The sequence below is a fragment of the Stegodyphus dumicola genome, chromosome 7, assembly GCF_044657685.1.
Source record: "Stegodyphus dumicola isolate Sdum_Otavi_A_Nest chromosome 7, ASM4465768v1".
Classification (NCBI taxonomy): Eukaryota; Metazoa; Arthropoda; class Arachnida; order Araneae; family Eresidae; genus Stegodyphus; species Stegodyphus dumicola.
Window position 1 is genome coordinate 17359214 of NC_140774.1, and position 14103 is coordinate 17373316.

The window sequence follows — 14103 nt, forward strand, 5'->3', positions numbered from 1 at the left end:
CCTTATTAAAAAAAAAAAAAAAGACTTCTTTTTCTACTTGTTCATACGGGCAAGACTTCACTTGTTTTACTTAGAAGTTTTTTTTTTTTTTTAAACTATTTTGTTGTTTGTTTGAAATCACTTCTGTAGCTTGTTCTTCAAAACCCTTTTTAATAATTAGTAATCTGTTAATAATGCTAACATGTCCACAAGCATCAGAAGGCCCTACATACCAAAGAACAATGGCATTTAATATCCTCTTCTTCAGAGATGTGATCAGTTTCATCAGGAGTTAAGTTAAAAAATTTTTAAGTTCTTCATTGGAAATACTCAACATAACAGTTATATGAGTGTCATCAGATACTCAGTAGTAGTTGCTTCTACAGTTTTAGAAATGTTGTAAATAATTCAAAGAATAAAAAACATTAAACACCATTTACCACAAAATCTGAGAAATAAATGTCCAGATAAACACAGAAATGATATTTTCTTTCATCAGAATAAGGGGATTTATTTTTCTACAAAAAAAGGGGGAGATTCCACTTTTCATAAAACCAGGATGCTTCACTTTGTGAAATATAAGAGGATTTTTCCTCTCCAAGAAAATCAAAGGAAAAACGTTTCTTTTTTATTTTATGAAAAACTCACAGTAATGAGAATTCCTTTTTTCACAGAATTGTGGTTACTGGCCAATGTTCTCACTTGGGAACAGGGAAGCTTAATGAATTATAGCAAATGCATTTCTTATTAATATCATTATATATTATGCTCTTTTTAGTAAAGTGAATCTTTTTAACTACGTCTGCTGATTTTTAGAAACTTAGTTTTTTAATTTTATATGAATTTTTAAGTTGTTCTGTATATAAAATGGCAAAAACGTTCCCCTCCCCCCAAACAATACCTGTTTTATATGTGAAATCTAATTTTTCTATTAAAAAAATCAAACTTTCTTTCACTTATAAATGACAATTTCTTTATGTCAATATGAAGTTTCAATCTGATGCTCCCTACTGGGAACACTGGTTTGTAAAAGGTTAACAAATTATGAAAATTATTCAGTTAAAAATAGAATAACACACAAATGTAAAATGCATCAAATAGATTTTAATAGAAGAAAAAACACATGAATCAAATATAAAATTTATGCACTGTAAAATACATTTCAATATAACAAGCATTAAATCTCTAAACATCAAGCTATCACTTGTTACCCATTATATTGTTTTGCACCTTAATTTGTCTATAATTCACATTAATTGTGTAGAATTCATTATCAATGGATCTAAATTATTACAGAAATAATGTAGCAAAATATCCAAATAAAACAATGAATGCAATTTGGGGTTAACATTTATAAACAGTTCCAAATCTGTGATTCACAAAGATGAAAAGTAGATTTTAATTATATGTTTACAGTAAAGTATTTAGTTTCTTGTTTTCTCTTCTTATTACTTAAAATACCTTCAGGTACTCATTGTTTAAGCCAGCAGCATAGCTGTGCCATAAAATGGGATCAACATATCATTATTCAGATGCTAGTTTCTCCAGAGCTATACAAAAAAGTGTGACTTCAAATATGTATTCTACATATATTTTATTTGTATTTCAGAATGATCAATAATAAGCTAAATTTTGTGAATCAAATAAATATTTATCTGTCTATATAATAAAAAAAATTTTTTAAACGTCTCCATTTTTTTCTCATACTAATTCACCTCCTACAATTATAGGTAAATAATGTCAGACAATAGAAATGCATTAAACAAAAAAAAAAAAAAAAAAAAAAAAACTCCAAAGTATTTCAGATGATGATAAAAACAAGTTCTCCAAAACTGATACTCCACTCTAAATATGATAAAGATATACAATTATTAGATGTAATCAATTCTCTCACTGCAAATTATCCAAGTACTGACAAACACTACTTGCAAAAACTGTTAGTCTGACTAAAATATAGAAAATGCCCTAATAAAATGTCACTCAGGTGATTAAATTTTATTCTATGATTAAATTTTATTTAGCTTTACCATGATTCATAATATAAGTTATAAATAATGAATATATATATATATTTTTTTTTACCACAGGGCAAAATGAACAATGTTATTGCAAATACATATACAATGCAGGTTAAATGCTTGGTGAAGAAGTATGCTAGTATGGTTTTCTCCATATGTAACATGAATATGAGTTAAGTTTCCATTGCACCAGGGGTTCTCAACTGGTGGTACAAGTACCACTGATGCTACGCAAGAGAAGAATAGGTGGTACACAAAGAAGCAAAGTATTTTTAACTATTAAATTCAAACATCCTGAGTGTGTTTTTTCCTAACACTCATAAATTTATGCGATCTGAGCTTTGTTCAAGAGTGGTGGTGGTGATAGTAGTACTTTGTAGTAGTGGTACTAAAGGTTTTCAATTTTTGTTTAGATGGTACACATTAATCAAAAGGTTGAGAACTGCTGCATTACACAATTCTTCATGAAGGCATTGCTCCATCAGATAGCTTTTGATTTATATTAAATAACTTACAAGAATTATGAGCTAGTATTACAAATATATCTCATGAACAAATTTGAACCTGTAAACACAGTACAGCTGGCACTTTAAATATTCCACAAACATCAGGACATAATCATCTTATAAAATGAGGCTACATTATAATTACTCTAAATTGGTCTCAAACTCAAATTGTCTGTAGTGTGCATGCAAGATCTGAAAACAGTTAGCAGGCCAGATTTTTTTTTTTTTAACATATAATGTTTGTTATGTTTTGCAATCATTCAACAGTGACTAAACTCTTGGTAGACATTAAGACAATTATGTACACATCAGAAACTTGACAAGGGTGTAAAAAAAACACTTTAATTTTAAACTAAGAAGAAGAGAAGGCACACTCAGTGCTTACAAGCTCAGCCAGCACTTGTGTCAAGATAACTTAATACTTAAGTTACAGTTAGCTCAAATGTAAGTTCAATTTAAATAAGCTAGTAGCCAAAGGCTATACAAATCAATTTAATGCAAAGTTGGCTCACTTATCTTGCCACTGCAGAGATTCAATATTGGCAAATATAATGCAAGAATGAAGACTGCAAATCTTATCTGATCTAGCAGCCTAATAACATGGCCTTGAGAGGCAGAATACACTCTGTCTTACATTCTAAACACTTCATGCATTCTGGCGAGATCCAAAACATAAAATAACTAGTTAACCTAAAGGAACCTTACAAACAAAATTAAAAAAATTTTAGCAACAAAATAAAAAAAAATATTTTAAATAAATTTTAAATTTCTCTAAGTATTTTTTAAGCATACATAAACAATAATAATAATGGCAAATGAAAAAATTCAAACTTATATTTATTTTCAATCTAAAATTAAAGTTTAGTACCTGCAAGATATCCTTATTGGTTACACTTTGTAATATAAATATGCTGATAGCTAAATATTAAATTTTCACACTGATATTTATTTAAAATAGTTCTAACATGTTTAATTAATCATTAAATAACTTACTTTAATTGAAATAGAAATTATGAAAACCTTTATAGAGAATATTTTCCCAAGCAGGACAGAACTTAAGAAAAATTAATGATAAATTAGTCTCTTTCTCTTATTTATTAAATTCTTCTTCAGTGCATCAATAAAAATACACAATTATAAACTCCTCTTATTTAGTACTAAAGCCTGAGATTTGATGGTGTTTCGAGTTTGATAAAGTTTGTAGCCTTGGACAGAAATTACTATAAATTATCTTTAAAATGGATTGTGGATGCTCATGAATGAATCTGGTTTTCTTCTTAAATTTCAAATGCAGAAAAAAGGTTGTTTAGATATAAACGTATTCCTGAACAAAGCGATTATCCTGAGTGCAAAAAAATTGTAAATGAACATATTTATTTTTTTACAAGTATGACTAAAGGTTAATAAAATTTATTATCTTCAGATCTTTTAATATATCACACTGTAAATTGGTTAGCTCTATTTATAGAGTTTCTGATGCATTATTCACATGAGTTTTTAATGCACATGAAAATAACATAAAAACTTAGACTTGAAATAATTAAAATAATGAAATCTTTGAAACAAATTCATAATCTGCAACAAATATACAATTGAAATATCTTCACAGGCCACATAAAATTGCCAGTTTGAGATCACTACTCAGATTCTGCATCAGTTGGCAATACCTTCCTTAACCATTTTTCTGTGCCTGATTTGCTTCTGCAGGAAAAAAGAGACATTTTTTTTTAAAATTAGTTACTGGAGATGAAGCATATATGAAAAAGTTAACCATAAATGCTTTAAATGAGTTATAATATGCCTTTTATAATAATACCACCTTGTTTTCACACATGTTATGGAACTGGAATGAGCAACTTCCATAACACAAAACAATTTCATAGAAAATCCATTTCCAAATAGGCAAACACAAAGAAGCAATCACTAAAAAAAAGCCTCAATGAATAAAAAAAAGAAATGCTATTATATTTCTCATTAAAAATAGATGATGTGTATCTCTCTCTGTATATATATATATATGAAATAATAGCAAGGAAAACATGGAGAAGTGTTGATGCGTTTGTAGATCCATATTGAAGAGGAAGAATTCTGATTGCATAGTGTGCTAATAATATTGACTTGGTAATATCCAAGAAAGACAGCAGTCAAGGCAGTTTTAATTCCATTTTTATTTTCCAGTTGACGTTTGTGGCCACAATTCACTTGACACTCTAATCGTGCCTATTCAAGAATATTTACATTTTTTATATTATAGCAATAGCAAGCAAGACAGCAAAATTATACCCTAGCAGGGCAGAGAGCAAAGCTGAAGTGCATAGTTATGCAAGATGGAAGCACACGAAGACAAAGGTTTTGGTGTAAAGTTTTCAGTTCCCAATTATTACATCATCAGCATGCGTTGTGCAGGCCATGCAAAATAGGATGATCTAGAAATGATACAATCCAGAGAAGTCATTACGATTTTTAAAACAGAGTGGAAGAATTAAAGAGTTTACCGTTAATTTAAATTACACACATTTAACATTGAGTAAAGTGTTATCTTGTCAATTTGTAATGAAATTGAATAAATGTAATTGACCACTATGTTAGCTGTAACTGTAATTCCATCTTCTTATTGCTTTCCAGAAATCTCAAGCAGAAATTACTAGAAATTTCTCGTGACAATAAAAAGCCAGACAGAGAAACATCTCAGTTCAGTTGTTTAGCGAGTTGCTTAATTACTGTTGCTGCGAGTTGTTTTTCCCGCAAGAAATGAGAATTCCAAATTAGCTTTTCCTTTAGATGTACTTTTACTGCATTGTATTTAACATTTTTAATAGTTTGAAGTATAACTACTAATTATATTGCGTGATATTGTGAATACTTGTACAAATATGTCTGAGGGAAATTCCAGAGTTCCATTATATTTCTTTTCAAAAGAATAAATTTTATTAACTTATTATCAGATTTGTGCATTCAATCTATTGCGAACTCTTATGCATGCAATCATATATACACAGACACATATACATTCGTGCTCAAAATATAAGCAACAAATGTTTAAAAACAAAAATACGAATGTAAAAAGGGGAATTAAACCATACAATTTACATACAAGGTTGTAACATAGAATGCAAATAGGTAACCAAAATTAGCATAACATGTAATCCTGAAGTCACAACACCTTAAAAAGGGGCATGCTGGACCTATGCATCAATTCACAAGCAGTGATAGTTCCGTGTAATCTGAGATAGCTGAAGTGGAAAGCATGAGCCAAAGACACCATTTGGAGGGCTGTTGGAACGTTGCACACTAGTGCAAGACAATCCGTTGTTGTTAGAGAGAGCTGAGTGTGCATCATGTAAACAACAGACTATGGAATCACTACAAAAGGGATAACAAAAAACCTCCAGAAGACGTAATTCTGCACGGCAGAGGACTACCACAATGGCGATCACTTCCTGTTGCTATTTGCAAGACACTGTAGATCACGAACAGCACAACAGTTGGTGTTGCATCTCTCTGCTCCAGCAGGATTTCTCATATCCTGCCAAATTGTGTTGGGTCGACTACATGAAGGTGATTTGTGTTCCTTAGTCCCCATTGCATGTCACAGTGTTGTTGAATTGGGCCCATGAACATTTTGAATATCACAGCAATGGGGCCACATACTCTTCATGGATGAGAGCATTTAAACATCCAGAAGGATTTCCAAAGGCCAATATTATGGTAAGAGCCAGGGGCACGCTATCAGGCACCAGATATCATAGATCTTTGATTTTTATGATATGGGGCAAAAGCTAAAACTGCCGCCCTCACCCTTTTAATTTCTCTAACAAGTTTTAATTTGTTTAATAAATACAGAAATAAGTAAGGTTTGAGGTAAAAACCTAAACTCCATTTTATACTAAATTCCTTACGTGCCCCCCCTCTTTTTGGGAGGGGGTTATAAATTAAAAATATGTACCAAAGTTACATAATTAGAAAATCATCCCCTCCTACGAGAATCGCCTTTCTGGTGAGCTTACTTTCGGATTCAATCCTAATCCTAACTCTAATCCTGAAGTGCTTCTAACCCTCCAGTCCTCGAAACTATTCGTATTTCCGCTATAGGGGGAAGGGGCATCTCCTAAGAGCCTCCTCCATGTTATTGCATACTGGTTAAATTATGTTAGGTTAAATTATATGAATAAAGACAGGAGGGCTATCTGCTTAGAGGAGAGTTGCTTTCATGGAGGACTGTTGGTGTATTTAATTATGGCAAAGCACACTAGGGCTATCTGCCTATGGGGAGAGATGCCTATGTGAAGGACTTTCTAAGGGAAACTGGCTTGTATACACGTTACACATGGGGAAAACACCCATGCAGCCAGCCCGTTCACGGGATTCGAATCTCGCTTTCATGGAGGAAATTTTAAAGGAAACTGTGTCATATTCACGTCAAGTTCAAACACCACCACATTGAAATATCTCAACTTTGCGTGATGGCTGCTTAGACATTTGGTACAACATGTCTCCAGTCATCTACCAGGAGCTTGCAGCATCCATGCCAAGGCGAGTTGCAGATGTTTTGAAGGTCAAAGATAGTGCAATGCATTACTATATAGGTGTCATAATGTTTTGGCTCTTCAATGTGTGTGTGTGTAGGTATATATTTAATAAATATAGCCTTTTATAGTACATAAAGATGTGTATTTCAATGGTAGGGAAAATAATGCATAATTAATTTTTAAACTTTTTTAGGGAAAAAAAACAGAAGGTTTATTAGTTAGACAAATTTATTTAGAAGCATTTATTCGCCCCCCCCCAAATAAATAAATAAACAAATATCAATGTCACAGACTTTTGTTTTTGAAGTAATAAAAAGAAAAACTACATCGATGTGATTACTAAACTACAAGCAGTGGAAGAGGAACGAATATCAATATACCCTGGAAACTTTACGAAAAGCCCTTCTCATGAAATCACGATGCAAACTTATAGTCCAGATAAAAGGTTATCAGAATGAACACTTTAAAAAATACTCTTTAAATTTTAAATGTTAATTAAACAACTCTGAAATCATTCTAAAGATATGTAAAGATCCTCTGTATATTTTTAAAATATACTGAATCTCACACCAAAAAAATATATGCATCGCATAATCTCAACTGATTAAATGTGAGGTGCATAAACGAGTATATATTAATTCATTATAATGAAAAAAAAATATGAGAAATCATAAAATCACATTGCTTTGTTACTAAACTTCTCAAATATTCTTTTCAAGATACTTGTTCAGGAGAAAACAATTTAGCTGCTTATGTTAGAACAACAATTTACATATGAAAACTGATTCATTCATAAAATTTATTTTTTCATTAAGTAGATTCTAATATCACCTTTATAATTAGCTGTTGGTTAGTTTTTTAAAAATGTTGCAATCACATACTTTTAATACATAGCTTAACATTAAATACAATAATATATTTTACATGGTCTCAGCTAATGTATATTTAATATATTAAAATCATATTTTAAAATGTAAATAAAATACACTGAGAAATACAAAACTTAATACATTACCAAAAAATATCATTTAAAATTCAGTAGAGACTTCAAAGTACATGAACTGTGACGCCACGCTTAGTTCTAAAATTTCTAATTCCTTTTTCCCTCTCAGTATATATACAAATGAAATAATCTATGAGATAAAATTAATAATAAGTTCTAATATTCTGAACTTGATTTTTCTCTGTAGGAATTCAACTTGGTACAGGTATATCTGTAACACCTATATTTTTTTTCAGTTTTTCTGTGAAATCAGGATCAAGAAGAATTTCTTGTAAATTCCATCTGTGCCAATTTTTACCGACAGAATTTACCATTAAACAAGGGTTATTATGCATATCCATCTCTGGACGCAATATAATACATTTTACACCTGATTCATTCATTAAATATTCTTTAATTTGATTTTTGTAATTTTCTATCATATATTTCAAAAGTAAGGTTTGTACAGGTATTTTTATAGGTTCCCCCTCTTCCTCAAATACACTTTCATCTATTTTCGAAATAACTGCATCCTTCGTAAAATTATTTGTGTCAAAATTGACACCAAAGTATCGAATATTTCGTGTAATTGCCACATATGAAAGCGTTTGCAGTGACAGTTCTTGAAGATTACGTGACAGGAATCCAGCACAATTTTCCGCGCACTCACCAATCGTATAATTCACATTCTTAACTAAGAATTTCAAGAAATGCATAATAAGTTTAGTTGGAGAACATGTATCGGAACAGTTACACGTTTCTCCTTTTCTGGCACTGCAGCAATACTGGGCAGAATTGGACTTACAATGTGAAATGATTCGCTGACAGCAACTGTCACAGTAAAAACCCTGTTCGTTTGCTCTAACATTCAATCCTGATTTTGATATCCATTGAAAAAGAATACTTTCACAAATATTTATACATGAGCAAGTAACTGTTTCTGTTGGATTACACTTCAAAGAACCAGAATTAATACAATCACGTATATCAGTGTCAATATCGGTAAAAAATGTAAAATAATGTTCAAACTGCCTAACACCGTCATTCTTATTCACCATCACTTGTCTAACTTCTGCAAGGATATCACTTACAACCCATGGGAAACTTAAAATTCTCACTGGTTTTTCACCATATAAAGACATGTACCATGCTGAAGCTCTCCGATACTTCCTTTCCTTTATTTCTTCCTTATCTAAACAATATTTCACAGCTTCTTCCTCAACTTCTTTAAAGAAAATATTTCTATATGTTTGTATAAGATTTGTAAGATATCTTCTTATTATTTGAATGTAATTTGACTTTTCTTGCCGCCATGTCTTGCAGATATCTAATTCCACAAAACCAGAAAATGCTTCAGCTTCACTCCTCAAATTATACCTTTCTAACAATTGCAAAAGAACACCAGTATAGCCCTGCATATGGATCTTTGCAGATTTTTCATATTGCTCCCATTCAGGATATCTCAGATAAGGATCAAATGAAAAATTACAAGAAAATAAATTAATCTTGCTAGAGCATGCATCTAGTACCCTTGATGCCCGATATAGAGATCCCAGTGCCTTTTTTGAATGGTAAGTGTTACCAGTAAGACCTTTTTGCATAAAATCAGGATACTGGTGCGGTCTATTCCCCTTAGTTAGATATTCTGTGGTACCATGCTTAGCAAAATCTAACACATATGGATAACGCTTTGCTATATCCAAACACTTCTCAGAAAAAATGCCATTTTTTAACTTATCAGCCCAAACGAGATGAGCATGAGCAAATGTGCCAATACTATCATTTTCAATGTAATGAGAGAAAAAGTCCACCACATCTGACATCTGTAAAAAAGAAAACAGCACAATGAAAAGAATAATAAAATTTCATAAAAAATATTACAAAGAAAATTTGCATAACACAAATTAAATCAAATCAATTCAGAAATAAACTATCAATTACAAACAGAAAAAAGAATAAATTTTGTAAATTAAAAATTTTTAATCATCTATTACTAGATATTTTCTAAGCATGGCATTCCTAATTTTATATCAGTGTTTAAGTCTCTCATTTTAAGGTTTTAAGAGTTTCCAATGCCTTTCATGATGGCGGAACTAGTTACCAGTATACTTACTATTGATGAATAGGTTGTGCCATTATTGCACACTGTACATAATTAGAGATTCTCATATTTTTGACTCTAGGATGTGTCAGTTTAAAATCTTTAGAGGATTTGATTGGAATAAATTGCGATTGCATAATTGTGACTGCATTAGATAAAGCCAATGTTATAGATGCCTTGTTCTCCATTTTAAAATAAATCTAGGAATAAATTGGTACTTCCTTGTTATTACAGCCCCTGTTTTGTAAATAATATCAAGATTATCCATAAATTTCCAACAAAAAACCATCATCAAATGGCCAGCAGTCTTAATCAAGATCATTTATAGTTTGGTCATAATGAGAAGAGCAAATAAACCATGTGTTATCCTATTTTCTTTTTTCATATGAAAGTTAACTATTCACAATTCTTTAGGACTTAAGTATTTCCCATGTTAACATATTTTCTTTTTAAAAAATTTACAAAATATTTCAATTACGGAGAAGTCAGCAAGATGCTATAGCTTTCTTCCAAGAACGACACGTTTTACTTGGCATTTCAATCAGTAAAAAAGGACATTAAATAAAACCACATATCACTGAAAACAGTGGTAACAGCACTTTGAAAATTTACAAGTGAAGGAAAAGCATAGATACTGACAACTATTCACTGTTTTCAGATTCTATTTCATATCAGTGCAATGATTTATTTAATGCCGGGCAGAGGAACTGGTATTGAATAAGTAGGAGGGGAGAAGTAAATCTGCCTTTACAAAATTATAATTAAAATTGACAGAGTAGTTTTATAACACTTACGTATTCTCTACCTCTAATCAGACAAATGAATCTACAAATAAGTGATTTTGAAAAATTTGTGGATACATATAAAAATATGTTCATGGAGTGAAAAAAGAAAACTGCCACTGTTCTTTCCCAGTACCTATAAATATATTGGTACTGAGAAAGTAAGAAAAAACACACCAGTTTTCTTTCTTACTCGGGTTCTAAATAGAGAGGTATCTACACTTATGTTAAAAATTGTCAAACTATGTACAAGAGGGATCAAGGATTTACTCAAACTATTACTCAGCATATAAGACAGAGAAGTGGAAAAAACAGGTTCGAAATATTTTACTATGAAACATAAATTCCAGTTTGTTAATTCGAGATTAGCTGCTCATACACAAAATGTTGAAAGACTTTGGTGCTCCACAAAGTGACAGAATAATATCAATGAAGCAAAGTTTGCCCTCATCTTACAGAGCTCGTTTCACAAAAGTCGTTGCCACAAGAAAATGTCTCTGATATCTTATTAAAAGCAATCATAGAAACATGGCAATTACAAAGTGAACATGAGAGGTAAACACAAGCTTGACAATCTCGATGCCAACCTGGCATTCAAAAAATGGGTTCCGTAATAATAAGGAAATACTAATTCACATTAAGTTGTCTATTAGAAATTATGAAATAAATCTAGACATAATACATTTATTTGTGTATGATGAATTTTAAAACATCAATATATACACAATCTAATATCACTTTCATCACACTAAAAACTAGATCCATCCCCTTTCCACTTTTGCTGCAAACAACATATTTTTGTTGTTCATTTTTTCTTGTAGTTATATACACAACAGGAAAGTGTTTTCCAAAGAGTTTTAATTTGTTAATATTACCAGCGTTTGTAAAATATCTCATCCTGGGTTTGTGCTATTCTGTCAGTATTCGCTTGATTAAATTTAACAGAACTCTGCTTGGATATATATGTGCAGATACAGATATAAGTGGCAGGAGACATCATTCAACTGGTTATACAGATGTATTTAAGCCATACTAGTTGCTAAGTTCTACTTCAATTTTGATGGCCAACACTCTGGAGAATGATCCAAGGATCTCCCACTCCTTCTATACCATCAAACCATACAAGAGGACTTTTACCTCAATGTGTGTTTTGAATGCCCCCATACTGCACAGACACTATACACTTGCCTCTCTGGGATTCTAACCCTGATTTAATGCTACGGCAACCAGGATAACTCACCACTATACCAATCAAGGTGGCTAAATATGTGTGTACCAGTTTTTAATGCATGTAAACAACACACATTCCATGGCACATATCATTGAAAAGAACATTTCTTGAACAATTTCACATACATTCCCACGCTTGAGAGAATGTAGTACATTCACTGAATGCCAAATACAATCAGCATTATTCATGAAAACTTAATCAACTTTCATCAACATATTTTATCTTTCTGTTACCTAGATGCACTCCTATATTCAAAATATTTGTAAGGCAATTAATTATATTTGAAATCCATAACACCATACTTAACTACCTTCAAAATAGCATTCAGTGGAACACACACACTTTCTCCAGCATTCTTAACATTTCTGAAAGTACTAATACAATGGCTTTTTTTTTTTTTTTTTTTTTTTTTTTTTTTTTTTTTTGTATCTACCATAGGCTGATTATTATATCATTTGGAATAGCTTGAACTACCTAAAAACTAAGACTGTAAATCAAAGTTTCTTTGTCAAATGTCCTTGTTTAAAAAATGGAACAATGGCTGTAAAATCTTTTGCACTATAACATCAACTATGATATCACTTTATATATTTCTTTTACACCATCAAACAGTACTAACACCATCTAAGAGTTAAATTCAACCGCTACAAGTTTCGCAAGCATAACAAGACTTCTCCTTAAACTTACTAGCAGAAGAATATTCCCAGTGGGAATAAAATTATTGAATCTTCTGAAAATACATTATTCAGTCATAACTAAAGGAATTAAACCTATGCAAGTAATCTCCATCTTATTTTTAACAAAAATATATATCAGTATCATTTTTCTGTTAACGAAAAAAATCTGATGATTATTTCTGCTCTCACAAAAATAAATAAAAAAAGGGGGGGAGGAGGAGACCTGAAAATAATCATGATATCTATATCTGCATCTATACAGTAACTGCAGAAACTGTGACTTCATTTATGACAGAATACAAACATTTAGGTAGCTTTGCACATCAACCAAACCACACTGTAAACCTCAAACTTGTACTGAGAAAAACAAAAAGGCCATACATGTTGAGATCCAAGGGATTAAAAATGATAATGAGAGTTTAATAAATGATCTTTAATGTCTTTCTCCTAAGACCTATTTATGCCTACCAGCAGCTGAGCAGCAACACTGATAGTTCAACCCAGGTTTAAATTCCCACAAACGGATTGGCAGCATGAAAATCTGCAAGGTATTTCCCATGCGTAATGCAAACTCAACCCAATTTCCCTTAAAAAGCTCTCCACAAAGACATTGCTTCCCCTCAGGAAGATAGCCCTTTGCTATATTCCAAATAATCTTAATCTCCCTATACCTCCTCAATCAGGTCTTTGATAACCTCAGACATTACTGTCACGGTCAACATCTAGCTAGCACACTAGATGATTCTTCTAGTGTGGTAGCTGTTTCCCTGAAACGGGAAAATGATACTGCCATGCACATACATTATTCCTATTTATATGAACTGTGCATTCATCATAACATTTCTTCGGCATTACATCATAACATTTCTTCGGCATTATTTTAAATGCTATTTGTCAGAATCTGACAAGCTATGTTGTTTTGGAATCCCCAAAATGCTTTACCATATAAATTAACAGTAAGTGTTCATTATTATTATTATTATTTTATTTTAATGCTTCAGATTATAAAACATTTCACACAAACTACCTAATTTCATTAAATGGAGGAAACTTGTATGTAGACAAATAAATAATAGTGAAAAAAAGCTTTTAAATAATAAAATACAACTTCTGAAATAATAGGTTATTCTATTAATTATCCTGCCAAGACTTTTAAATTACAGCTTAAAATTTTGTGATTTACTGCAAAAAGACGTTTCAACACCCACAGATTAAAATATGAGACATAAAGCTAAATTTTTCTTTAAAATTGACCTAAAAATTTTTGAAACACATCCTTTTTTAAAAAAAAATTCAAA

The 14103-nt window shown here is 31.2% G+C and overlaps 1 protein-coding gene across 4 annotated transcripts in view; it reads right to left on the reverse strand.

Moving 5' to 3' along the window:
* The window catches only part of LOC118197259 (uncharacterized), a 72534-nt gene that overhangs the window by 1882 nt on the left and 56549 nt on the right, over nucleotides 1-14103 (reverse strand). For 2 of the 4 annotated variants that reach the window (XM_085819907.1, XM_085819908.1), the window contains exon 8: nucleotides 1064-9837. In XM_085819907.1, coding sequence (XP_085676033.1) covers nucleotides 8227-9837 — 1611 coding nt within the window. In that variant the 3' untranslated portion in view covers nucleotides 1064-8226. Of the gene's footprint in view, nucleotides 1-1063; nucleotides 9838-14103 lie in introns of those variants that run through there. The other 2 variants (XR_015041946.1, XR_015041947.1) reach the window with 2 other exon arrangements.